Here is a 25,764-nt window from a genome sequence, read left to right on the forward strand (position 1 = left end):
ACTGAAGAATGTAGCCTTCAGAAAAGGGCACGAAGTAACACCGAGACAAAGCATCTGATCACACACCGCATAGAGATAAAAACACACCCGAACTGTCTGCGAGTTACGGTACGAATGAAAAATGGTGGTTCTTTGTTATATTTTCTCTTGTACAAATTATTTTGGAATATGTTTTGGGCGTCGTTTTGTGCGGCCAGCTGTGTAAAGTGAACTTGGCTGTGCATATTTCAAAAATATTAACATTCTGAATGTTCACCTATTTTACATATTCACCAATCGAAAGAAAAAACATTTTCAGTGATTGTCTTATGGCCAACTATGATACATAGTTGGAAATTTACGCAAAATTAGATAATGCTTTCATGGAAATATTTAAGAGATGGCACTGCTTCAGTGGTGGCTATGGCGAATTTAAATGTATGGGAAAGATATTAAAACTTGGGATTTTGGAGAAACTATAATATTGTGATTGTAAAATGAATACACATTTGATGCAGAAAAAATATGGGAACAGTTTGTAGAAGTTTATTTAGATACTTGAAAATTTTCATATAAAATCTAAAAAAACTGTTTGCGCCCATACATTTTACTCATTGGTTTCCACCAAGAAAAGTTGAAACTCTTTCTCTCTCACAATTCTCTGTTTCACTCGTTTTGACAGCAGATTACCTGCTCATCGCAATCGGAATGTTTTCTTTTAGAATTTAAGCGCAAATGTAACAACCGATTCGAAAACCGATTCAATTAGGATGGGTTGTTGCCTTCGGTTGGAATTCCATCATAAATCAGCCCATATTCCAAATCTCATTCCGAATGTAATTTACTGGTATGAGGATATTTTATGGTACGGACATCTATGTGTCGTCATAAAGAAGCTCTAGTTTCATATATATTGCCGCAAGATGTTTAAAATATGGAAAAGCGCACCCTATCATATAACGTAAGCAGAAACGACATAAACTACTCAATTGCTGTAAACTTTTCCGACTTATTAGTGCAACCACTTCAGTACATTGAATGTTACTATGGCTCAAAAAACTTTGCTCCTTTTTTTCGAAAATTATGAAAAGTGGCCCAAATATTGAAAAGTTTTTCGTAGTCACAACAAAAATGAGGAAAAACCATATTCATAAAAACTGACGGAACATATAATTGAAAAAAATGTAAAAAATAAAACTAAGTTTATCGGAAGCTAAAAGTTCAGCTGCTCCTAACCCTGCTTATGTCTTATTAGCTTGAAGAAAAACAGTATGTAAAAGTTTGCATTATTTTTGAACCATCGATTTTGTTTTTTATCAAGTATTTGCACAGTTTTCAAACGAACTATGAGAATTTGCGTTCTTCTCTACTTCACTGGGAGGTCTTTCAAAATGCATCGAAACATTAGGAAATCGTTATCTTATTAAACCCAACCGGCCTCGCAATTAATACTTGAGTAATTCAACAGCAAATATCTCGCATCGCTGGGTCACACAAATCGCAAATGATAACGGCACGTGGTGTGAGTTCCAAAGGAAGCCGGCGCATTAATTATAACATAACGATGATTGTGCATTAGCTTAATTATTTCATCGTGGATGGGCCGGCACCGGACGTGGAAAACTCATTTCTGTATTTACTCTCGTAACGCTGAAACGCTCACATTCCTTCCATTTCCGCTAGGACACAAGCGACTGACTAGCGTGCTGGCGTAAATTCCCATAGCCATCCACAATCCACATAGGTACCTGTAATGGGAAAAGTTTCCGTCCTCGTGTTCTGTAACTGTTTTTTTTCGAATATGATGCGTCAATCTTCTTGGTACGGGATATAGCTTACTTTCGGATTCTGTCCACCGTAGGATTAAACAACACGCTCTCTTGAAATTAACTTACCGGTAGTTGGATGTACCCATGAATCCGGATACTTAAACTAGCTAGTTTTTCAGCGATTAAGTTGACATCAACAAAATGTAGTTTAGACCAAATGAAAAAAATGAATTTAAAAAAAAATTCTGCAATTATTCCTAGGGCATTCGGGTGACCCAGTGAACTTGCTTTGGAAACTGCTCCAACCATCTTGAGTCGTCTTTCCAGTTGTGGATTGATATCCTTGTCGGCCAAATCTATATTATTGTCGCGGCACCACTGTAGCACCTTCTTGCTATACTACCACTTCGTTAAATAAGGCCAGAACTTCACTAGACCCTTATGAGTCTTGCCGAAAAGTGATATTCAGGCGCTCTTATTTTTATAGCTTCGAGTCTATCGTTCTGTTGATAATAAAAAGCTTGGTATTAAGTCATATGCTACAAATTACTTGCCAAATCGTCAGTTGCTAGGAAAATCCATTGGTTAAAATAAATTTAAATTTGCTGAAGCTAAAACTTTTGTCCGTCAGTAGCTAACAGCTGACTGGCCCCTAGCTAGGCTAGGCTTTATGGAATAATTTTTGTTTGGGTGAATACACAGATATTTTCGAACGAATTTTTTTTATGTGAACGTACGGTAGGCCCGGACCGCCTATTTCGTCAAACACCGTTCAGCGGCTTGCGGCTGCGCACACCATTGCACACGCCACGGCAAAGAAAATATGGGCCGCCAATCGACAGCTGTGCAGGGATTTTATGCACCTCAGAGCAAATAAAGAGAAGAATAACAAACGCTCTTTGCACTTTTCATGCGAAACACCGCTCTTCTCTTTCACAATAAACCTCTTCACTCCGATGCGTGTTGCTCCCACACGTGTATTCTACTCCATGGCTGCACGCCACAAAGAGTAGAAATAAAGCGACTCTTTAGTGTGTATCTTAGTCCCACGCGCACGTAAGTAGAAAAGGCAACCAACACACATTTTTAAAACGTTCTTCCGATTAAACTTTATCTGAAGTGTAGTTTGATTCGCCTTCCTACCTGCTTTCCAGTCAGGGGAGGCACAAAAGAGTCGCTCTTCAAGGTTCTTCTTCAACGAAATTGTGCAGCTCTTGGTGCACAGATCTTACTCTTTTTCGTTTTCAAGTTTCTCTTTGTGCGGTCGTTCTGCACATCGCAGTGTTTTTGTGCTGCTCTATTTTTAATCGGTGTATTTCACTCTTTGTGGCTCATTGTGTGAGAAAATAACAAGCCTGCAGCTGTGACATAACAGATTAAGTTTTTGTAAAGCAATTTATTTTTTTGCTTCTTAAGGAGTATCTCTTGTAACTAATTCACAGGTAAACATAATTCTATTGTGAAAAAATTAAAGAAAAATGACGGTATGAATTGCCCCGTAGGGAGGTCCGAATTACCCCTACATTGTAAAAGGATGGAAAAACGTAGAGGTTTGCAAATCGTCACCTAGCGCTGCCATTGAGTTGTGCAAATGAACCTTCTTTGGCACCAAAATGTAGCTGAGGTTTCAAAATAACAATTAGGACTTTTGACCGGTAACATTTTACACATCTATCCACCTAAAAGGGCGATTTGCTTAAGTAGGTCCGAATAGCCCTGGGCTCCCTCATATGAAAATATAACAAATAGAACGTGTAAAAGAAAATATGTATTAAAAAAAAATATGGGTCAAACAAATTCAGATCTTAAATCAAACCATTTTAAAGGCCGAAAAAATATAAAAATCGGAAATAAACAGATAAGTGAAGTGTGAAATTTAAAGACATTGAAAGCTTTAAAGTGTTATAAAGTCTTAAATTGGAAATGTGTAAAAAACAAATAAAACGTAGTTGATAAATCGATTGTCTTGTACGCAGCTTGACTGGGTTCGATTCCTTAACTTGTACAAATGGTAAGAAATTTTCTTAAAAAAGTTTATCTAACCAAAAAATAGCAATGAATGACACTAAGGTTAAAACCTCTGTAATTGAAATGAAATAAAAATTAGTATTGTGTCATTGTGTAAAAACTAAAACATATAATAAAAAATTAGGAATCTATTTATATAAAAAATAACCAAATTGGAAACATTAAAAAATGCTTTAAAAATCTAGAAGTATTAAGAGAGTTAAAAATATTAAAACGTTAAAAAAGATTGGAGTTAAAAGGTAAAAAATTGGAAACATTGCCAAAAATATATAAAAAATTGATTGAAAAAAAACGTAAAATTTGAAAAGAAAAAATGAACGAATTGAAAAACTAATAGGTAAATTAAACACAACATTTGAAGAACTTAAAATTAAAAAAAATGGAAGTAAATGACAAAAGGAAAGAATTTCAACAAAAAGATATATTAAAAATATTGGAAGAAAAAAAACAAAATAATGAAAAAGATAAACTTAAAGCACAAATTAATAGACTGAAAAAAATGAAAGCAAAATTCGAAAAAATTAAAGAATTAAATGGAATATTTATTTTTCCAAAAATTTTGACCGAAATAGTGAAGAGATTGAAAAAAAAAACAAAAAACGTAGCATAAATAGTGACTTAACAAATAACTTTGTAAGAATTAGGAATATTGAACCAATTAAGAAAATTTAACAAATAATGTAATTTGAAAAATAAAAACACAAATGAATAAAAATGTCTGCATTAAAAAATGAGAAAGCTAACGAAATATGCAAAAAATAGAATCACGATAAATACAAAACATTTTAGAAAGATAGCATAAACGAAAAATCAAACATATTGAAAATTGAAAGAAACTAAAAAGTTGTGAAATATAAATAAATTATAGAAGAGCTCAAGGAATTGAACTAAATAAAAGAAATAAAAAGAAAAAAGAAAAGAAATTTTGAAATTAAAAAATAAAAGACCCAAAAAGGACCCAACAATTAAAAACTAAAATCGGGAGAATCGAGAAAGCTAAAAAAAATTCAAATCAAAGATTAACGCATAAGTGAAGAGTAAAAATAAAAAAGGAAGCATCAAAAAGTTACAAAAATGTGAGGAAATTGAAAAGTATGGAAACATTGAAAAAGTTTAATTAACTACTAAAGTTCTAAAAATAAATAAATATTGAATAAATTGAAAAATTTGAAAACAATGAGTGTATTGAATAGAGTATCTTTATTGGAAAAATTTAAAAAAATGGAAAAATTAAAATGGCATAGGAAAATTGAAAGGATTAAAAAAAATGCTAGATATAGGAAGAATTGAAAAAATTACAAAGTATATTAAAAATTTAAAAATAAAATAAATGTAATGATAGAAAAAATAAATTGATCAATGTGTAAAATTAACAGTTAAATTATTTTAGAAATGCGAGCAAGTAGATAGAAAACTTACACGTAAAGAAAACGAAAATATATGTCAAAATGGAGGAAAATATATAACAAAATGAAAAAAATTAAGTTATCGGAAGAATGATAAAATTTTAGAAAATGAATGCATTGAAAAATGCAGGAAAATGAAGGGCATACAAGAAATGAAAAGGTAAGCAAATCCAAAAATGGAAAGAATTCAAATTGAGTTGACAAAATTCTTGCAAAAACGGCGAAAAAACAATTAATTATCTATTTAACTTATATCATAAAAAGTAAGAAGCGACTTGGAAAGTAATTTAAAGATATGTTGTGTTAAAAATATTGAAAATATCGACCGAATTATAGATATTGCATTTTTCAAATAAGAATGGCAATTTAAGAAAAACAACAAAAAAGTAACAAGAAAAAAAATAAACAAGTTGAAGAAATTAGAAAGTTGAAGAAAATTGATAAAAAATGACAAAAATGAAAAATAATATGATTGAAACAATAATATGATTGAAACAAATTGAAAAAGAAAATGAAATAATAAAAAATAACGTGGAAAAATAAAAAACTAGAAAAGGAAATGAAAATGAAAATGGAAACAAATTGAAAATATTTGAAAAAAGTCGAACAAAATCGACAAAATTCGAATGATTTGAAAATATCAATAAAATTGTTAATATTTTCAAATCATTCGAATTTTGTCGATTTTGTTCGACAAAATTCGAATGATTTGTGCGTTCGAAAGCATATTGAAAACAGTTGAACTATTTTGTAATCGTAAAATAGACTGATAAAGAGGGAAACTCAACAAGAACGACTGTTACCACGACTGAACCTGCAAGCGGAGCATCCCTCGGGCGATGGTGACGTTTGGTTTTCGCAACTAGCTCCCGCCCGTTGTGTCTGTGTGTGACCCGTCAAAAACCGAAAAAGTTCACATGTGGTTTGTTCTTTATTGTACCCAGAAGCTGCCATAGGAATAACCTGAATACTTACCGAATACTTACCGAAAACAAAAGTAGGAAAGAGGAAAGGAAGATAGTTAGAAAAGCTGGTCGGAAAGGTATTAGCGTGGGAGGAAAATTTGAAATTTTAGCCTGCATAAAAAAGGTGCTTGCTCATTATTTCTTTCCGTTCGGGGACGACCGAACAAACTAAAATTTCAAAGTTTGGATCGCACCTCACCCTCGGCACGATGAGCGACCAGGAACTAGACTACACTACAACGCCGTGCGGCAAGTGCGGTTTGGCTCCAAAGGAACTAGGTGGAATGGTTGCATGCGACCACTGCAACAATTGGTATGATTACGCTTGCGCGGGTGTAACCGATACCGTTAAGAGGAAGAAAAAATGGTTCTGCGATAATGCAGTTTGTGTGGCGGCAGCCAAAAAGCGCACGAAGAAGGACGCAAATCCTCAATCGACGGCAGATGAATCAGATGCCGGAAGTGTCAAATCGTCCACAGTGCCGTCCGCAGATGAACAAATGAGGGCCATGGAAGAAGAACAGCGGCGCACAGTGGCTAGAGGCTGGCCAAAACCTCAAAAATTTATATTTGAAATATTGATATTTTATATTTTTCCTTAATTTCTCATGTATTGAATGACGTATATTCAAAATTTTATGATCATTGGATAAGAACACGATTTTTAACATGAGTTTAAAGGTAGCAAAGTCCGGACTTTTTAATGATTTTCATTTCCGAAACCACCATTGATCTGTTCACTTCAAATGCATGTTGCTCTTTTGATTTTGGTCCGATTTTAGCAAAACTTGTTTCATTGTGTAGAGGAACGAAAGAACTTGGATAGTGAATAAATTACATTTGGTAAATTTGCTTGGAACTATGACTTTTTCGTATAAATATTTTTGAGGTGGCCAGATCAAAAATACTTTCTTCACTAATGTATTCTGTACAAATTTCGGAATCATTTCGGAACGGTCACATAGTATACATTCTATGGGAAATAACCTCTACTTTTCGAATATCATGGGCTCGTTCTGCGCCCAGGTGCGCAAAAAGGTTTAAGGAGATTTTGAAGCTTTGTTGCTGATATGGAGGCGCATGGTGTTTTGTCTAAAATATTTAGACAATCTACAGTAAACCAACGCGTTATACAATGGATTTAAAGTAATGATCTTCATTTTTTATGGTATTGCTGACATTGGTGAACAGTAACGGAAAATCTATCATGAAAACGGGATCATAGTTATAAGAAAGGTTCAATGACACTGTATGGAAAAATGCATTTAATATTCTACGACTTTTGACATCAAAAATGAGCTCAGCACCTCAAAATTAGCTTAAATTGAGATTTTCAGCCAAATTAGGTAACATTCGAGGTTTTGTCCGACTTTTGTTTGAAGACCCGCCACTGTGCGGCGGCTCGAGGCGGACTGGGACAAACAGATGCTGGTGAAAGAGAAGCAACTGGAGTTTCAGGCTGCAATGAAAAAGAAGAAGTTCTTGCAGGAACAAGCACTGCGCCGAAAGCAAATGCAGCTAGAGGAAGAGTGGCGCTGTTTCGAGCTAGCAGAACTAGAGCGCGAAAACCAACTGCAGCTGCAGGTAAAACACGAGCACCTGAAGCGAGTTCAGAAACTGGAAAAAGATTTTCGGGAGCAGATGTCAACTGTGGATAATCAGTTGGACATAATGAAAATGGAACGGCAACAGAAACATTCCCGACCGATTACCGTTAAGAATCAAAGTACACCGCTACTAGCTCCGGCGGGAAAGACGGGTATTTGTGTTGAGTCGGAAATGGATGATACGGAGGAGAGTTCCAGTTCGGAGGAAGAAACTGATAAGGAACCGGACGAGAAGGTTAAGCAGGGTTCCAGACCAACAAAGGGCCAACTTGCTGCCAGGCACGGGATCGGTAAACACCTTCCTCTATTTTCGGGAAAGCCGGATGATTGGCCACTGTTTTATGCGGCGTATAACTCTTCTACAAAGGCGTGCGGGTTTAGCGATGTCGACAATTTAGCACGTCTGCAACAATGCCTAAGGGGCGATGCACTGGAGCTTGTACGTGGACAACTGCTTCTTCCGAAATCGGTCCCTCGTGTTATTAAGAAGCTTCGCCAACACTTTGGTCGTCCCGAGCAATTACTAGATCGTCTGTTGGAACGCGTTAAAGAATTGCCGGCACCGAAGAATCTGAAAGGGTTCATTCCGTTCGCCAACGTAGTAGAGCAGCTTTGCGATCACGTGGAAGCAGCGGACCTTAAGGAGCATCTGAAGAACCCGTTGCTTATACAGGGCCTGATAAAAAAGCTTCCGGATGCGGAGAAAAGACAGTGGGCTGATATCAAACGAGCTCGAGAGGGAAGAAAGATTTCTCTTCGTACAGTTACGGACTTTCTCCTACGAATTGCGGATGACGCGCGGGAAGCAGAAGTGGACATCGAGCGTACCACGGAGACGAGATTCTCAGGCGAACATTCCGGTCGAAAGCGAAAAGAGAAAGGAGCAGTATTCAGTCACGCCGAGGAAGGAAATTCGAATACAGTCGTCAGCCACCGATTAGGGTTGAAACCATGCAAAGTGTGCCAGCGTACCGACCACCGATTGCGGTTTTGTCAGGATTTCAAGAACTGGTCACACGCCGAGCGCGTAGCAATGGTGACCCGCGATAAGCTATGCAAGCTATGCCTCGGAGAACACGGAGGACAATGCCGGTTCAAGTTTCGTTGCAACGTTGGCTCCTGTAAGGAGGCACACAATCCGCTCATTCACCCGGTCAGTACGGTGGGTATTAGTGCACACATTCACTCGTGCAACCCCCTGCTGTTTCGGATAATTCCCATACAACTACATGGTAGGGATCGGACGCTGACGGTTTTGGCATTTTTGGACGAAGGTGCTTCCGTCACATTGATCGAAGGTAAGCTAGCTGATAGATTGGGTATTATCGGGGCCGAAGAAAAGCTTACAATCAAATGGACTGCCGACTATTCACGTACTGAGAAGAACTCAAGAAAAATGAATGTGTGGGCTTCAGCAGTTGGTGTTGGAGAAAAAATGTTGCTCAGAACGGTTCGCACTGTGGGCAAGTTAATGCTGCCACATCAGAAATTGGATGCTGCAGTACTTTCAGCCCGCTATCAATACATGAGCGATCTGCCGATCGCATCTTATGAAGGCCAGCCAGAGCTTCTTATCGGTCTCAACAATGTTCATGCTTTCGCGCCCATGGAAGTGAAGATAGGTACCGTCGCTGACCCGATTGCCGTCCGTTGCAAACTCGGATGGACAGTATATGGTCCGAATCAAGCGAGCCATACTACAGAGAGAGGGTACGTATGCTTGCATCATGATGTAACCAACGAAGACATACATGGTTTACTGAAAAGCCACTATGCATTAGAGGAATCAGTGGTAGCAACGGCCCAAGAATCTGCAGAGGACAAAAGAGCGATGGAGATTATGGAGCGGACCACGAAACGCATCGGAGAACGGTTCCAGACCGGTTTGCTCTGGAAGGAGAACAAACCGCAATTTCCGGAGAGTATTCAGATGGCGCTGAGGAGAAATTTGCAGCTGGAGCGGAAGTTAATGAAAAATCCGGAATTATACACGAAAGTGCGAATGCAAATCGAGGAATATGTGGAGAAGGGATACGCTCACTTGGCCACAAAAGAGGAGCTGGAGAATACCGAAGCAGGGAAAGCGTGGTACTTGCCGATAAATGTCGTGCTGGAACCGAAGAAACCGGGAAAGGTGCGTATCGTCTGGGATGCTGCGGCGACGGTGCAAGGTGTTTCGCTTAATAGCAAGCTACTGAAGGGACCGGATCTACTCGTACCGTTAGTGGCAGTAATTATCGGGTTCCGTGAGCGGAGAATCGCATTCGGGGGCGATCTCAAGGAAATGTTCCATCAGCTGAAGATTATCAAGGAAGATCGTCAAGCCCAGCGATTTCTCTTTCGATCCAATCCCGAAGAGGATCCTAAAGTTTATGTGATGGACGTAGCTACATTTGGGTCGACCTGCTCGCCGAGTTCCGCCCAATTCGTAAAAAATCGGAACGCCGAGGAGCATGCAAGTCAGTACCCTGAAGCAGCCGATGCTATAATCAATCGGCATTACGTCGATGATTATTTCGACAGTGTCGACACAATCCAAGAAGCAGTGCAGAGGGCGAAACAGGTGAAGCTTGTGCACAAGAACGGGGGCTTTGAAATCCGGAACTGGGTTTCGAATTCTCCAGAGGTATTACGAAGTTTGGGCGAAGACAAACCGGTCGTGGCAGTTCATTTCAACCAAGACAAGGAGACATTGCGAGAACGAGTGTTAGGCCTAGTTTGGAACCCTATCCTCGACGAATTTTCGTTTTCTACGAGACAGCGCGAAGAGGTCGATCAATATTTACATGGTGGTAAGCGACCGACGAAAAGAATTGCTATGAGCTGCGTTATGGGGTTCTTCGATCCTCTGGGGCTGCTGTCATTATTCACGATTCACGGAAAAATTGTTCTGCAACATCTGTGGCGAAAGGGCTGTGATTGGGACGCAGTTATGGACGACGAAAGCTGGAAGCTGTGGAAACGCTGGGTTGATTTGCTGCCCGAGGTCGAAGCCATCCGGATTCCACGCTGCTATATTGGGAATGCTGTATCGACGGAGATCGAGTCGCTCGAGCTCCACATCTTTACGGACGCTAGTGAGCATGCTTACGGGTGTGTGGCCTATCTACGTGTGCTTATCAAAGGCAGGATTCAATGCAGTTTAGTTATGTCTCGGGCAAAGGTGGCTCCACTCAAACGGCAATCAATTCCTCGACTAGAACTTATGGCAGCGGTTCTCGGTGCCCGGATGTATCGAACGATTGAGCGAATGCTTACGCTGCACATTTCGCGCTGCGTTCTTTGGACTGATTCTCGCACGGTTTGTTCTTGGCTCCAGTCGGATCAGTACAAATATAAGCAATTTGTGGCATTTAGGGTGGGAGAGATTTTGGACTTGACTCAGGTAGTGGATTGGCGTTGGATACCGACTAAACTAAACATAGCCGACGTACTGACCAAGTGGGGTCGCGGTCAGCCGTTACAAAGCGACGGTGAATGGTTTCTGGGTCCTTCCTCCTTGCTACTTCCCGAATGCCAGTGGCCATCATCACAATTTCCTTCCGGAGAAACCGACGAAGATGCCAGAAGAGTTGTTCTGTTTCATGAAGTCATAAAGATTGAGGCGATTTCGAGATGGAATAGGCTGCTGAGAGTGACCGCCACAGTGTTGCGTTTTATCGGAAATTGCAAGCGCAAACAGAAAGGGTTGCCGATACTCACAGCAAAGGCAACGACGAATCAACAATTAATGCTGAAGACTGCACACCCCGCAGTACAAACACCGTTGCAGAAAAACGAACTACTGGAGGCGGAGAAAGTTTTGTGGAAACAAGCACAATGGAACAGTTTCCCCGATGAGATGAGCGTGCTGACGAGCAACCTACAATTAGCCCCTAGCCAGAAAGCAGAACGAATCTCGAAAAGAAGTGCCCTATACAAATATTCGCCGACGCTCGACGAAGATGGCGTGCTACGAGTAGATGGTCGACTGGTGAATGCGGAAGCAATGTCCTTCAATCAGAGGTATCCTGTTATCTTGAGCCGTTTTCATACCGTAACGAAGAAAATCATCCAGTATTATCACGAGCAGTTTGGACATGCGAATAGAGAGACAGTGTTCAACGAGATACGGAAGAAGTTTGAAATCCCGAACCTTCGGGCAGCAGTCTCTAGAGTAGCCGGTGAATGCGTATGGTGCAAAGTGCATCGGTGCGTTCCACATACTCCGCGCATGGCACCACTGCCGGTTCAGCGTGTTACGCCTGGAAAACGCCCCTTCAACTCTGTCGGCGTGGATTACTTGGGACCTGTGGAGGTGACAGTTGGACGCCGAAAGGAAAAAAGGTGGGTCGCCGTTTTCACTTGCTTAGCGGTGCGTGCAGTGCACCTGGAAGTGGTGCATTCCCTTTCAACGCAGTCGTGTCTCATGGCACTAAGCAGATTTGCCAGTAGGTATGGGAAGCCAGAAGAGATATTCTCCGACAATGCGACTTGTTTTCGAGGAGCGTGGAACGAAATGGTAAAGGCCAAACAACAAATCAACAGAAAGTGCGCCGAGGAATTCATCAGTTCAACTACTGCCTGGTATTTCAATCCCCCCGGCACCCCGCACATGGGCGGTGTTTGGGAACGGATGGTGCGATCTGTAAAGGAATCGATGAAAGCGCTGGATGACGGAAGGAAACTCACTGATGAAATCCTGAAAACAACAGTAGCAGAAGCAGCAGATATGATCAACACGCGTCCACTCACGTACAAGCCTCAGGAACCCGCAGGCGAGGAAGCACTAACGCCAAACCATTTTCTGCGAGGTGCAGTGACCAGTGCGGATATCCAGGTGGAGCCAGTGAGTGCAGCGGAGGCTCTACGAAACGTTTACAAACGTGCCCAGTACCTAAGCGACCGTATGTGGGAGCGGTGGATCACCGAGTATCTACCTACGATCAACAAACGCAGCAAATGGTTTGACGATAAGCGACAGTTGAGTGTTGGGGATTTAGTTTTTCTGGTGGATGGGAAAATTCGGAAGAATTGGAGGCGTGGAAAGATAGTAGAAGTATTTCCGGGAACAGACGGGACCATTAGACAAGTCAGCGTGAGGACAGCAGACGAGAAGCTACATCGCCGGGGAGCGGTTAACATTGCGGTAATGGAGATAGTTGAAGGTAAATCCGGAACAAGAAGCAACGCCGGATGTTACGGGCCGGGGTCTGTTACCACGACTGAACCTGCAAGCGGAGCATCCCTCGGGCGATGGTGACGTTTGGTTTTCGCAACTAGCTCCCGCCCGTTGTGTCTGTGTGTGACCCGTCAAAAACCGAAAAAGTTCACATGTGGTTTGTTCTTTATTGTACCCAGAAGCTGCCATAGGAATAACCTGAATACTTACCGAATACTTACCGAAAACAAAAGTAGGAAAGAGGAAAGGAAGATAGTTAGAAAAGCTGGTCGGAAAGGTATTAGCGTGGGAGGAAAATTTGAAATTTTAGCCTGCATAAAAAAGGTGCTTGCTCATTATTTCTTTCCGTTCGGGGACGACCGAACAACGACGCATGAAAAAATAGTTGAAGAAATAGAAAACAGAAAAAAACACAGTTAAAATAAATCAAAATTAATTGAACATCTAATAAATTAAATAAACAAATTAAAAATAAATCAGTAAATGGAAAACCACCTAAAATGAGAAAAAAAAAGAAATAAGAAAAGGTTTAAATTTTACAAAATAACAAAAATATAAAGCGTTAAAATCTGGAAAAAATTAGAAAAAACAAAACGCCAAAAATCAGGATAAAGCATGATAAAAACGAAAATCATGAAATTAAATAAAAAAACAATTAAAAATAGAAAATTTAAAAAAAATAAATTGAAGAATAAAAAACTAATGAATTGAATAGATTTTTAAAGCTCAAGCTATTGAAAAATATGAAATATATCAATTAAAAAATTAAAAATGCTAAAATGTGTAAAATGGGCTAATTCAATAAACTAAAAAAAGAAAAAATCTAAATTGGTAAAAATGCAAAATAGAGTATTAGAAAATATTGAAATAAACGAAAAACATTAAAATAAAAAATGAAAAACGGAAGATAGAAATGAAAAAGAAGTAAAAACATATTCCCAAATCGAAAAAAAATAAGAGCAAAGAATCGAAAAATTTGGAGTAATAGAATAAAAAAATTAAATTAGAAAAAGATATTAAAAAAAATAACTGAAATTGAACTTAAAAAAATAAACAAATGAAAAATTGAAAAAATAGGTAAGATAATTCCGAAACTTTTTTTAACAACTTGAAAAATAATAATTGTATAAAGGATACGAATTCAAAAAGAAAGTTTAATAAATTTTTCAAGTATTTCATTCTTTTTTTAATTTTTTAATTTACAAATTTTTCTAAAATTGTTAAATTTTTCAACTTGTTTTCAAGCAGATCATTGTTTTTTGTTTTGAGAATATGAGCATTCTCAATTTTTTTGATATTTTTAGGCTGATATTTTTCAATTTTTTCTAATTTACTAAATTTCTGAAAATATTAAAATTTATCAAACTTTTCATATCTTTAAAATATCTTAAATTTTCCAACGTTTAATTTTCTCATAATTCCCTAATTTTAAAATTTCTTCGAACTTTAAAAAATTTAAAATTTCTCACATTTTTCAAAATTTTATATTTTTTCTTGCTTAATTTTTTTGAACTTGTTAAATATACCAAATTTTTCAAATTTTGCGAATTTCTCAAATGTTAAACTTTTTTTTAAATATCTCAAATTTCTTGAGTTTGTATAAAATATTTCACATTTCACAATTTATACAAATTATGCAATTTTTTCGATTTTTTAAATACTTCAATTTTCTTAAATTTTTCTGATCTCTTAAATTTGTTAATATTTTATTATTTTTAATTTTCTCAAATTTGGTAAATTTTTCAATGAACTGATTATTTTTTTCCCAAATTTCACAATTCTTTAAATTTTATATTTTTGATTTTTTCAATATTTCTCAAACTTTTTTAATTTTGCGGAATTTTTTTAAAGTTCTCGTAACTCTTAAATTCCTCAATGTTTTTTATTTTTTTTAAATATTTCAATTTGAATATTTTCCCATATTTCACAATTTTTGATTTTCTCGACTATTTTTCAAATTTGTGAAAGGGTAAGTTTTGAAGTAGAGTTACAATTTATAAACTCAAGATTGGAAATTCGACCACTTATTTGTACTCAGTAGGTATAGTTACCTTAGATAACCTTTCAACAAATCCCAGTAGCTCTGTTCTAGATATGGTAAGTCTATTAAAAACTAGGATGTAGTAAGTCATCAGTAACTGGCACCGAACTGGCAACCAGATAGACGCTAAATACAGAAAAGTGACACTTTTTGTCTTCGTGAAGAAAAAATAAAGTCCGGAGTAAAGTCCCGGAAGTACAGAAGATCTGATTTGCTGTCAAAATGTAACGTACTCGGAAAACGGGCCAATGCGTAATATTACCATAGGAGATTTTTGCCCAAATATAATTATAATACCTTTATTATAGAAAGTCGTTTCAATTTCAACTGATTAGCAGTAGTGACACAGACTTGGCAACCATATACACCTTATGGTTGCCAAATAGGTACAGGACGGCACAATGCGAAATTGAAACGCAGCCCTAGATTAATTATGTTATCTATAACTTATTTATAAGTATTGTACTTTTTCAAGGGAAAAAATGGTTTCGTCTCAATTTTCTCCTTTGGTATTGTATGACATGAATGTTGAGATTTCAAACATTTCCCAAAAATAATCAAATTTGAACCATATAAATATAACATAATATTTATGATTCAACAATTGACTATGACCTGAAACATACGTCAAACTTTTTATCGGCAGTGAAAAACTTCCCATTTCTGAATAAACACTAAAAGCAAGGAGTCCGAGCGCACATTCAATTTATGTTCACCGTGTGGGTGAAGCACCAACCGTCTCCACCGTAATTAATTGACCATTCCACCTGCCTCCATCGAACATTTACGTAACGAACTCGCGACACCGAACATAAATAAAGCGCCAGCAACAACCCATCTTGTCAGCGATATCAAATTAATCACAAAAGGACCCACCGGCGGCACCCAGACCCCACCATCGACCGCGTGCATCGGCTCTCACCGAATGAACAGCGACCGACGACGAGCGGAGATTTCACACTCGGCGGTCCAGTGTTGTAGCCCGTTCGGGTGCTGGAATTCCGAAACGGAAGCTTTTCCGTCGGAATCATGCGCATTGTCGAGTCACCCGAACGGACCCGGGTTCCTGTTCGCACTGTTGGATTGCACAGCACGGCGGTTTTGTAGGCCAGCTAGTTATTAAAGACTTTTCATCCGCATCGGATGGTTTTTTGAAAGGTTCCACTGGAGGCATTTTAGTCACTGTCATTGTTCGTCGCCGCTGCCGTTTTCGTCGTCGTCGACGTCGTTCGTAACGAACGCGAAGGATACAGTCAGTTGACAAAGGTGTGTAGTAGGCCGTGGGAAAAAGCACCCACAGGTATCTTTCCCTTCGAAAAGCAAATCCCGGTTCGTCGTGTGTTGTCTCCGAGGGGTGGGTTTTCGCACAATAAAACAGTCACTGATCCGGGATCCGGATTTATGTTCGCGTTTGTGGCCCTGGATCAAAGTGGATTTTAGGTGGCTTCAAAGGACGGGTATCGGCGTGCGTGCGTGTGTGATGGTGTGTTATTCGGTCGGTTTGTTTACAGATTTGTGGGAACCGTGCCGGTCGGTCGATCATTGAAACTCGAGTGCAGAAGGAGAAAAAAATGTGAAACAGAAGTGAGTTCCGCAAAGTGATATGATAAATAGGGCAGTGATTGAACGTGGGCTTGTTGGGCTGAAGCGCTCGAGGCGTGTTGAATGTGCTTCTGGTTCGGACAACACGGATGGTGGTTCTTCCAGACACGACATGCAACGTACGGTGACAAGCAGAAGCGCTACTCGCTGAACGAGTTATCTGTTGATAATTTATTAACGGGTCCACTTCTTGGGGTGGGTTCTGTCGGTTACCAGCTTTTCTAGTCGTTGTGCCAATCAGCTGTGTGCTGATGCTGGGACGAGCAGTGAAGCGGAAGTGAGATCGGGACATACGCCAGAGATAGTTGCAGATAGAAGATACTAACCCGAATTGAAACAAAGCGAAGCCGTTGTGTTGTGAGCGGCATACGAAGCGAGAGTTGTGTGCGTGTGGCGGTTTTCTGTGCACGTACGTAACTTGCACTGGCCAGCTGAGAGCTGGCGGGCTCCCAGCCCAGGTAGCAGACATACGGAAGTTTGCCTTTCTCTCGGATACGAGTGGTGTGCACTGCCGGAACATCAACGGATGGACGGAACAGCTAAAGGTTTGTGTTGCGTTGGCCTAGATTTTCTGCTTTAGCTGGGTTTTATCTACAGTGCATGTGTCCGGTTTAGTTTGTACAACACCGGATAGAGCGTGGACTGGGGGGCTCGTTAGGGTAGGGTTCTTTAGAGGAGAGCGACTGGTTTCAATTTTCTCGAAACGATAACACTGATTGTATCGTTCGAATTCTTTGCACTTTAGCTATTTTTTTGGTGCTATTGAGAGGGATAGAGTTTGTTAAGCGGAAGTTCATTTTCCCACGTTAGGAATAACTAGGTGTATACGATAAAAATGGGTTCACAAAATCATCACATTTTCTTCTCGGATTTTTTTTAACTGTTGCTCAAAGACATATTGGTTATGTATTGAAATTTATATTTTGTAATAGTTATGTACTCCCGATTAATTCCTAATTCGCTGTTGATATTTTCTGTTACACTTTTTCGCAAAATTCAGAATATTATACATGGATGACCCGTGATTGGTAGTTCAGAGATAAGGCGCTGGTCACCCCAAAAGAAATTTTTCAGAAATAATTTTTAGATAAAGCATGAATCCCTGCAACTCATAAGAGGAATCTTCAGAATAAGAAAAAAAATCAAGGTTGTGTACAAGATACGACCACGATGACATTAACAATACAAGCGTGCAATACCATATTGACGTCTGATATCAACTTACGATTCCGATCATATTGTAACGTCATTCATCGGTTTCGGTTTTCGGGCTCTACACATAAAACCGTATCGACCGACACCCATATACTGCTCACACACCTCGTACTGCCTTACAGATCGCAGAACGAAAACGATAAATAAAACAAGGGCTGATTCCCTTGATGTATTCAAACTTGATGGTTAAACATGTGTACAAGCTCGATTTGTACAAGATTGAGCTCCCCACACCCGTGTACCACGGTGGTTTAATCTCACAACTTTATTCAATAAAAAACGGCATTTGAAATGCTTTAGGATATGAAATAATGCCACCGGCCGGAACACCTTTTCCCCGTAAGATTCGGAGTGATTTCTTCCCGTACTGACGAAAGTTCAGTTATGGCGTGTGTAAGTGAAAATTAAAATTTGCAGATAATATCTTTGCTATCAGGGCTGTATGTCTGACGGCTCAGCGAAAATGTGTTTGTTGAATACAGATACTACAAATGTTCCACAGCTAAGTACCAATTACTCCATTCTTTTAAATTTCGTTGCATTAATTTTCCGTTCCCTGCTATAGAACCTTTCTTTCACGGGTACTGAAGCCCGCATGATAGTGTTGACTAATGGGAAGGTAGTGGAGGCCGTTTTGAATATTTCTCCGATGGCAAAAATAATGCCGATAAGTCTCATTTTTGACGGCAAATTATATCTAAAACAACCAGCCCCTGGATGGTCTACTTCCGGCCAAAGACAATCCATTTAACATCATAGATATATCGCGTGATCTAACTAAACAACACTCGACCGTGCGCGAAAAAATATTTTGTCTGCGTACCCGCCCGGGAAGTAGAGATTGATGGTGTAATCTCCGAGAAGGCCCTTGATTGCGAAATAGGGAGTGCTCCTTCCAGATCATTGCGCTTCAGTCAGTGAAAATTCTGGCATGCAAGCAATTGCGTTCAGCAAAAATCGAGGAATAAAAGAAAACTTATTTTCCATCTGCCTCATTTCGAGCCTTTCGCCGGATGTGTTCTTCCAAAATTTGTTCTTTCGAATGGGGCTTGTATATTTGTTCGCCTTTTTGTACTGCGGGGCATGGACTGCAACCAATGGGCCCATTGTAGTAATAAAGCAAATGTCGCTTGTTAAATCAGAATCATAGACAAAGATTTATCGATATTGTTTCCATATACATCCCACCTCAGCCGGTTCTAGAAGACTTCAACTCCCACGGTATGTGATGGGGTTGTCTTCATTCTGATAACCGATATTACTGCGTGATATTCGCGACAATTGCAATATGACCATCTTGATTACAGTAGAAATGAAACGAATGCCTACCAGTGCCGCCAAGCACGTTAGATTTATCATTGTACTCTACCTCATTAGTGTGCTCATTGATGGAAAGAGCTACGCGTCCACTATATCCGAAACAATCGAATCGAAATAAGAAATTCCTCTGGTGTAAGTGTCCAACGTTTGACTGGCTGGTTTCTCTACACTGCGATTAAAGGGTAGACGAAACGCTAGCAACCGTGGACGGTTTCCCACTCCGTTATTGTCAGAGAGTGCTCAGAATTGTATGCGAAAAGGTCCTATGAGGACTTTTTGAACGTCGGATCACCCAAATTTTTTCGAATACTCGCGACGTTAGAAACGCAAATAAAAAAATTGATGAAAATTGAAAAACGTGGTTATTGACACCAGTTCGTCAAAGGATTGACGAGAGAAACAATATTTCATCTGGCAACAGGGCCCTACGCTGTGTACTCGATTCGGCCTTTGATCGGAATACATGGAACTAATAATCCTGTATCGACAACAACAGCATTCCACGTAGATTGACATTCAAAGTGGCACTTTTTTTCTCTGTTTATTTGACACGGCTCAACGCGTTAGCATAACTGAGCCGGACATCTTTTCATCTTTTACAATATGTAAAAATAAAGAATTTAACAGCATTTATTTTTTACTCGTACCATCTTGTTGACGCAGCTTGCTGCTGCGTGTTGAGATTCTTTTCCTTGGCGGTGAAAAGTTGTTCGCCGTATCTTGAGGGTCATTTGGTCTGCCTTCTTTCTCGTTGTCGTACTCGTCCATATCCTCATCTGTGCTACTCGCATGCTGTTCACGATCGGTTGTTCTGGTTTGTGCTTTAATCGTATGGGTCGCTATTGTGTGTCCGTTCTCTTCTGATTTCGCTTCATTGTTGTTGTTGTTGTTGGTTGTTGGCTTAGAGACATTAAACGCGATCGTTGTAGAATTCATGTTTGTTGCTTCTTGATCCTGAGAAGCTGGTTTTGCAGCTGTTAGTGGTTTAGCGTAAGAAAGGTTGTGTGCTGATTTCAGTTGGATTTGAGTTTTCCTTAACAGTTTCTACTAAAGGTTTTCCGAGGTGCAGCTTCTTCGTGCAGAACTGGCGACTGTGACGGTTATGTATGAGGGAATTGGCTTGGTCACACGCATTCTCACCACACGAACACCGTTAGGGATGCCCGGGAAAAAATTCCTCCAAGTCTCATGTGTAACGGAGTCTACTTCTCCGTATTTTTGCAAGCATTTTTTAATCGCGCCGTCAGGGGTACCCGTAGCCAAATCATGGACCCGTACTTCTACAGCGCCGTTCTCGATGTATACGGGAATGCTATATTTAACATTGCCGCGTTCGGCGGTGTGCTGCATGTTGTTTCGCGAGGCGAATGACTCAGCTTGGTTAATGTTGTTGAACGAAATCAGCACGCAATGTTTGATATGATGCATTTGTAGGGTTTTCACTTCAGCCAGATTGAGTTCCATCTGCACTTTTAATAACTGTTCCACTTCCCGAATGGCTGGTCTTACGGGGCATTTCGAAAAATCAACAGCAACACAGTTCGGCCGCATCTGGGTTGCTTTTTGCTGGGCACCGTCACTCATCACTAAATCGCACAGTAGGTATAGGCTATTGTTATATGGACTGCTTGTGTGATAGGCACCGATTGATTTTTAGGTAGAATTGACTGTTTCACTTGCGCGGGACGATTTTTTGCTTCTGCTCAGGGCGAGATATGAAGACAAACTGGAAAAAGTGGCACTTAGATTAGAATGGTAAAGAGAAGGCGGACACTTAGGCTTTAGAAGGTAATATTTGTGGAAGATCGTACAGCTTTAGCGATTTTTTTAGTATTGCTTGTCAGAGGACGCTCGAAAATTGGCAAATTTCGTGGGATAATGGAAGTTTAGGAATCCCAAAGGCATCAACCAACCTTGGTTGAAAAGGAAGGATGAAGGTCGTGATATCCTTCGGGTACCAATCATTATACGTTGAATGCGCATCTCCGGAGTATTGGGGTGATGGATAATGTTATCTGCGCTTGCGATGACAGCTATTGCGACATTAAACATGTTGTCGGGTCGTGCGCCTAGTGTTCTACACACCGAAAAAATCTGAATTTTACCGTTGAGGCAATCCCACGCTTGCCACAATCTAACACACCGTAATTGACGAATTGACGAAATATAACCGTGTTCTGTTTAATTTTGCATGAAAGATGTACGTTCCATGCGCAGTGCCATAACATTACACTCCTCCACATTTCAAACAAACGTCATATGTGGAGTAAAATTACGGAGCTCGCAAAGTTCAACGACATGTGAAATTAAAATCAAACGTAAAACTGTATAATTTTTGATGCTCGTACATTTCATGGTCAGGAGACATAAATTTACACGATTTTTTCTATGTATGTAGCGCCAGATCTCCGGTAAACGAATCCCTTCGACCTGGTTCTACTCCAAGATGTGCTGGCTATCCTCCAAATTTATTTATATCTTCTTTGGTTGACTTGCTAAACAGCTACCTGCAAATGTGATCCCAAGAGTTCCCAGCGGATCCAAGGAGGCCAGTCAGCGATCCGGTTCATAATGTGCTGATAGTGGTCTTTCGTTTGCTACAAAGCTACAAGTTTAATTTCTTTTTATCTTTTGCTTTCCTTATAAAAAGTCTTCTGATTGTCTAGTTATTGTTTATCCGTGTTCCAATTTTTAATCAAATGATTGTTCATGTTAAAACATTACAAATTGTATATATTGTCCTTATTTTTTACGTTTTAACGACATTCAATTAGCTAGAGATTACTGGATAGGGAAAGTTATGAAACTTAGAGCCATAGTACTCAAGTGAGAGCAAGGATGTGAAGTAAACAGATCGGAAAACTAGAAGTGACAGGGTCATTAGAACAGGCTTAATATCGTACGGGCTTAATCTTTGCCTTCTGTTAATGAGGGTCGAGCTTAGGCAGAATAACTACGAATCACCCGAGTTCACTAGCATGTGTCCTGATAAAGGTAGACGTATCTATCTTTACCGTGACAACCGGCAAAAATTAAGCCACGCAAGATCACCACTGAAAACCTGTCGATGATTAGCATCAATCTTAATGATGATTGCTGCTGCTCATCCCTGTTTGCCTTTTGAATGCCGGGATAGATTTTTATTAGACTATTGTCACTGTTCTTACAGTCGTTGCGGGTTTGCTACATTGTGTAAGGTAATAGCTGTGTCTACAGCGGCTACCCACCGCTGCCGACGGATTCCCATCAGTTTCTTTTTCTTTTTTCCTTTTTTTTATTTGTCCTTAAAAATATTTCTAACTGCATCCCATAGTCTGAATAAAATTGCATTAATATTAATTGTCTATCGATCTGAACTCCTTGTTTTAAGACCCACGCATTCCGCCGGCCCTGAAATAACCCAGCCAAAAAGAGCAAGTTGCTGGCTAACGGGGGGCTATTTGCCAACTCGGATGTGCTAATTGCCCTTCAATTTGCCAGCAAATAGACCTTTCTTGTCAAAAAATGTTATATGATAGGATGCTTCCTTTTTTATCCCCAATTCGTTACTGCCGATTACCGCGATGATTTGGTACCTCTAACTATTGAAAAAATCAAAAATAGTGCAAGCTGCTCATTTAACCCCATATTCTGAATACCTATCATGCCTTGTTTCCCCGTATTTTTACACCATTTGGATGAATTTCCTGTGGGGAATACTAAAAGGATGCCAGATCTGCAGATTTTGCATTTTCACTGCAGATGTTTTGCAGATTACAAATGTGTAGCAGAACAAAGCCTATGCCAGCCAATTTATACACAAGCCTTCAACATTTTTGATCATTTAAAATATATACATACTACATTTCTATGTCAAATTTATTGAAGATTTTTGTAGCAATCTGCAGACTTTTATATTTTCACTGCAGGCTATTGTTTGAATAGACCTGGCATCACTGATGCTGAAATGATTCATTCATATACCTGTCAAAAACATAGAGCATTGCATTAAAATGTATAACCTCACTTTTCTGACAGTTCAGTGGGCTTGTTTACCTACACTCAAAAAAAAGTAAACGTTATGCCTATTGATTTTACACATAGATTTTTGCAATTAACGGAGGCATATAGACACTATTTGCTGGCACATAAACCTAATGTGTGTATTTACAAGAAATATTAATCTTACATTCACATTTCATAACTATTAGGCACATAAAACCCCATTCTATAACAATATGCACATATAACTTATGTGTGTGCATACATAGTTTATACAGTTGACACATAGAAGGTATGTGTGCGCGAGATAACAATAGCATGTCTTCTTCATATGAATTTTAAGCGGTTTGAAGCAAATAGAATTAACGTTTGGATTTTTTTCAGTGTAAGACTTGTTTACATGGACTTTTAAAATTTACATTACTTGAATACTTTCGATGCTCTTTGAAAGACTATCAACTCAAGAGGGATGAGGATTGGAACAATGGGAACCTGGTGCCACATTATGCAACCAATTCGAATCGACCTTTTCACACAAGCTTGAATACAATAAACCTTTCGTTTCGAGATGCGTAATGTCACCCCTGGTTCATACATTGACTAATCGGCGCTCGATGCAAAACCCGGTGGCATACGCTGAATCGTAAAATCAAGCATTGGGCTATAAAACGATTGCTTTCTGGATGATGGATAAAGATTTTTGTTTGTTCGGAATTTCCATTAAAAGTGGATTTTGACAGTTGGCTTTTAGGCCGTAATCATATGTTTGTCGAGATTTGTTTGTTTGCTCGTGGGTTAAGTCCTAACAAGATGATCCGATTTATTACTCATTTTTAGGTGGTGAAGTTTACCTGAACTTTATAGGTAACGAATTCGGTCCATGATAAGTTGTTGATGCCCATATCGAAAAACGTTTCCATTGGTCAGAATGCCTACCAGCGTATGATAGCTGCAAACATGAGGACAACAAGGTTATCGCTTTCGAATGGAACAATTATTTATTATTCGTGTTCAAGTTCCATTTCAGCAAAAGTTTCGTCGATTGACGATTATCGCATTGTCGTTGATTTAGCCGGCAAATGCAAAACAGTGCTCGGCACTGACGATAAGGAGTAAGAAGGATTTGATAGGAGTGATAAGAATGCAGAGCAGGGAGGAGAAATTAAATGTAAATTTATATATCCCGAGTTGCCATCATTTTTGCACCGCAATAAAGCTTTCTGCAACTGCTGTCGTGTTCAAATTGGCAGGAAATAACTAGGCAGCGAATGATAAATTGCATAGTCAATTTATTTACTTTTTCGGAAGGATAAGTAATTAGTATGTTGTGAATATATATGTGTCGCCGGTGCCGTGTGTTATGGTGGTACCGGACGGAACCGTTGGTCAGCAGACCGTCCTTGTCGTACTGGTCATAGATGCGACGTTTTTTCTCATCTGATAGCACTTGACATGATTCGGAGATCTGTCTTAACGCTCTCTACTTAGCGCAGGATACGCGAAACCGCTGCTAGCTTTCGAAAGAAAATTCCTAGCTGCTGCTACTCTATCAGTCTTTCTCTCGACTGAGGACTACAATTTCGGTCAACTAAATTGTGCTATGAAAATTGTACTTCCTGGAATTTCACCTAATGAGATCAATTCATTGTGAGAAATTTCGCTGCGTTCCAATATTGCTTGCCTCTGTAGGTGATGATGTGTGTGGATTCACTTCGGCAGCCAGGTCTTATGTTTTGGGTAATTTTGCTATCTTATTCTGCTGAATAAATCATCTTGGTAAAGTCTCTACGTTATACTATGGTCACTTTAAAAACGCATTGCTATTTAATCTTGTAGCTCTTGGCAAGTCAGTCCTGGCACTGTTCTCGACTAATCCTGGCACTATACCGCTGACGTTGCACTTATTACGGTGATCAAACTTGGCGAGAGCGGCAGTGGTTTCGTCGGAATTGTTCACTCGACAAGCAGGAAGTGCAAGGACTCTGCTACTTATGCCTGAGCCCCTCGTTGAAACCTTCGTCCTGTCGGAGTGTTAGCTTCGTCCGATACCGGAGCGTATTGCTGAACCGAAGCAGTTTGCTACTGGCGCTGTTTCCTTCGAATCGGAATTGCTGAATATTCCCGTTAGCTGAATGTCCAACGTGGCCGAAGGCAAACCGATTGCAGCGACACCACCAACCGTAGCTGAAATTTTGGCCTTTAATCCAAGTCCCTGCCCTGCGACAGACGAGTGCGGCGCAGGTTGGACCATCGGTTGACTCGGTGCCGGATAGGGCGAAACAACTGCAACAGGAGCGGACCTAGTATGGGGTGTAAAGGTCATCAATTACCATAGATCACCAAAATGCTCTGCATCAATTGCCATAGATCACCAAAATGTTGCTGATCGCAACAACGATAAAATAATCTAAATTCTACCCAAACATTTGAAAATGAGAAAAAGGCAAAAGAAGTTTTGGTCGAATTCATTATAATTCTATTTAAAAATTGAATACTGTTTTATTTAGTTTGATTGCGTTTACATTGTTTACATCAGACACACCCCTTAATTCATTGAGTACGTATTTTACTGCCTTTATAATCCTTTTGGAATCAGTTACAATAATCTCTTTTATAATTTGTTATAAAATCATTATCAAAATTCTTCATAATCCAATGTTGCGTTATGTTTGTGTACATGGCCAGATAGA

The 25,764-nt window shown here is 39.4% G+C and overlaps 2 protein-coding genes across 2 annotated transcripts in view; both read left to right on the forward strand.

Annotated features, from left to right (window-relative positions):
* The first annotated feature begins 6,356 nt into the window (after positions 1–6,356).
* LOC131695394 (uncharacterized) overlaps positions 6,357–25,764 on the forward strand; it is a 39,819-nt gene continuing 20,411 nt past the window's right edge. Inside the window, exons 1-2 of the mRNA XM_058983882.1 lie at positions 6,357–6,631; positions 7,530–12,901. Coding sequence (XP_058839865.1) covers positions 6,357–6,631; positions 7,530–12,901 — 5,647 coding nt within the window. The remainder of the gene's footprint in view (positions 6,632–7,529; positions 12,902–25,764) is intronic.
* The window catches only part of LOC131677573 (chondroadherin-like protein), a 224,226-nt gene continuing 214,550 nt past the window's right edge, over positions 16,089–25,764 (forward strand). The window contains exon 1 of the mRNA XM_058957461.1: positions 16,089–17,103. The gene's annotated coding sequence lies outside the window, so the exon portion shown is untranslated. The remainder of the gene's footprint in view (positions 17,104–25,764) is intronic.

Source organism: Topomyia yanbarensis, chromosome 1 (assembly GCF_030247195.1).
Source record: "Topomyia yanbarensis strain Yona2022 chromosome 1, ASM3024719v1, whole genome shotgun sequence".
Classification (NCBI taxonomy): domain Eukaryota; kingdom Metazoa; phylum Arthropoda; class Insecta; order Diptera; family Culicidae; genus Topomyia; species Topomyia yanbarensis.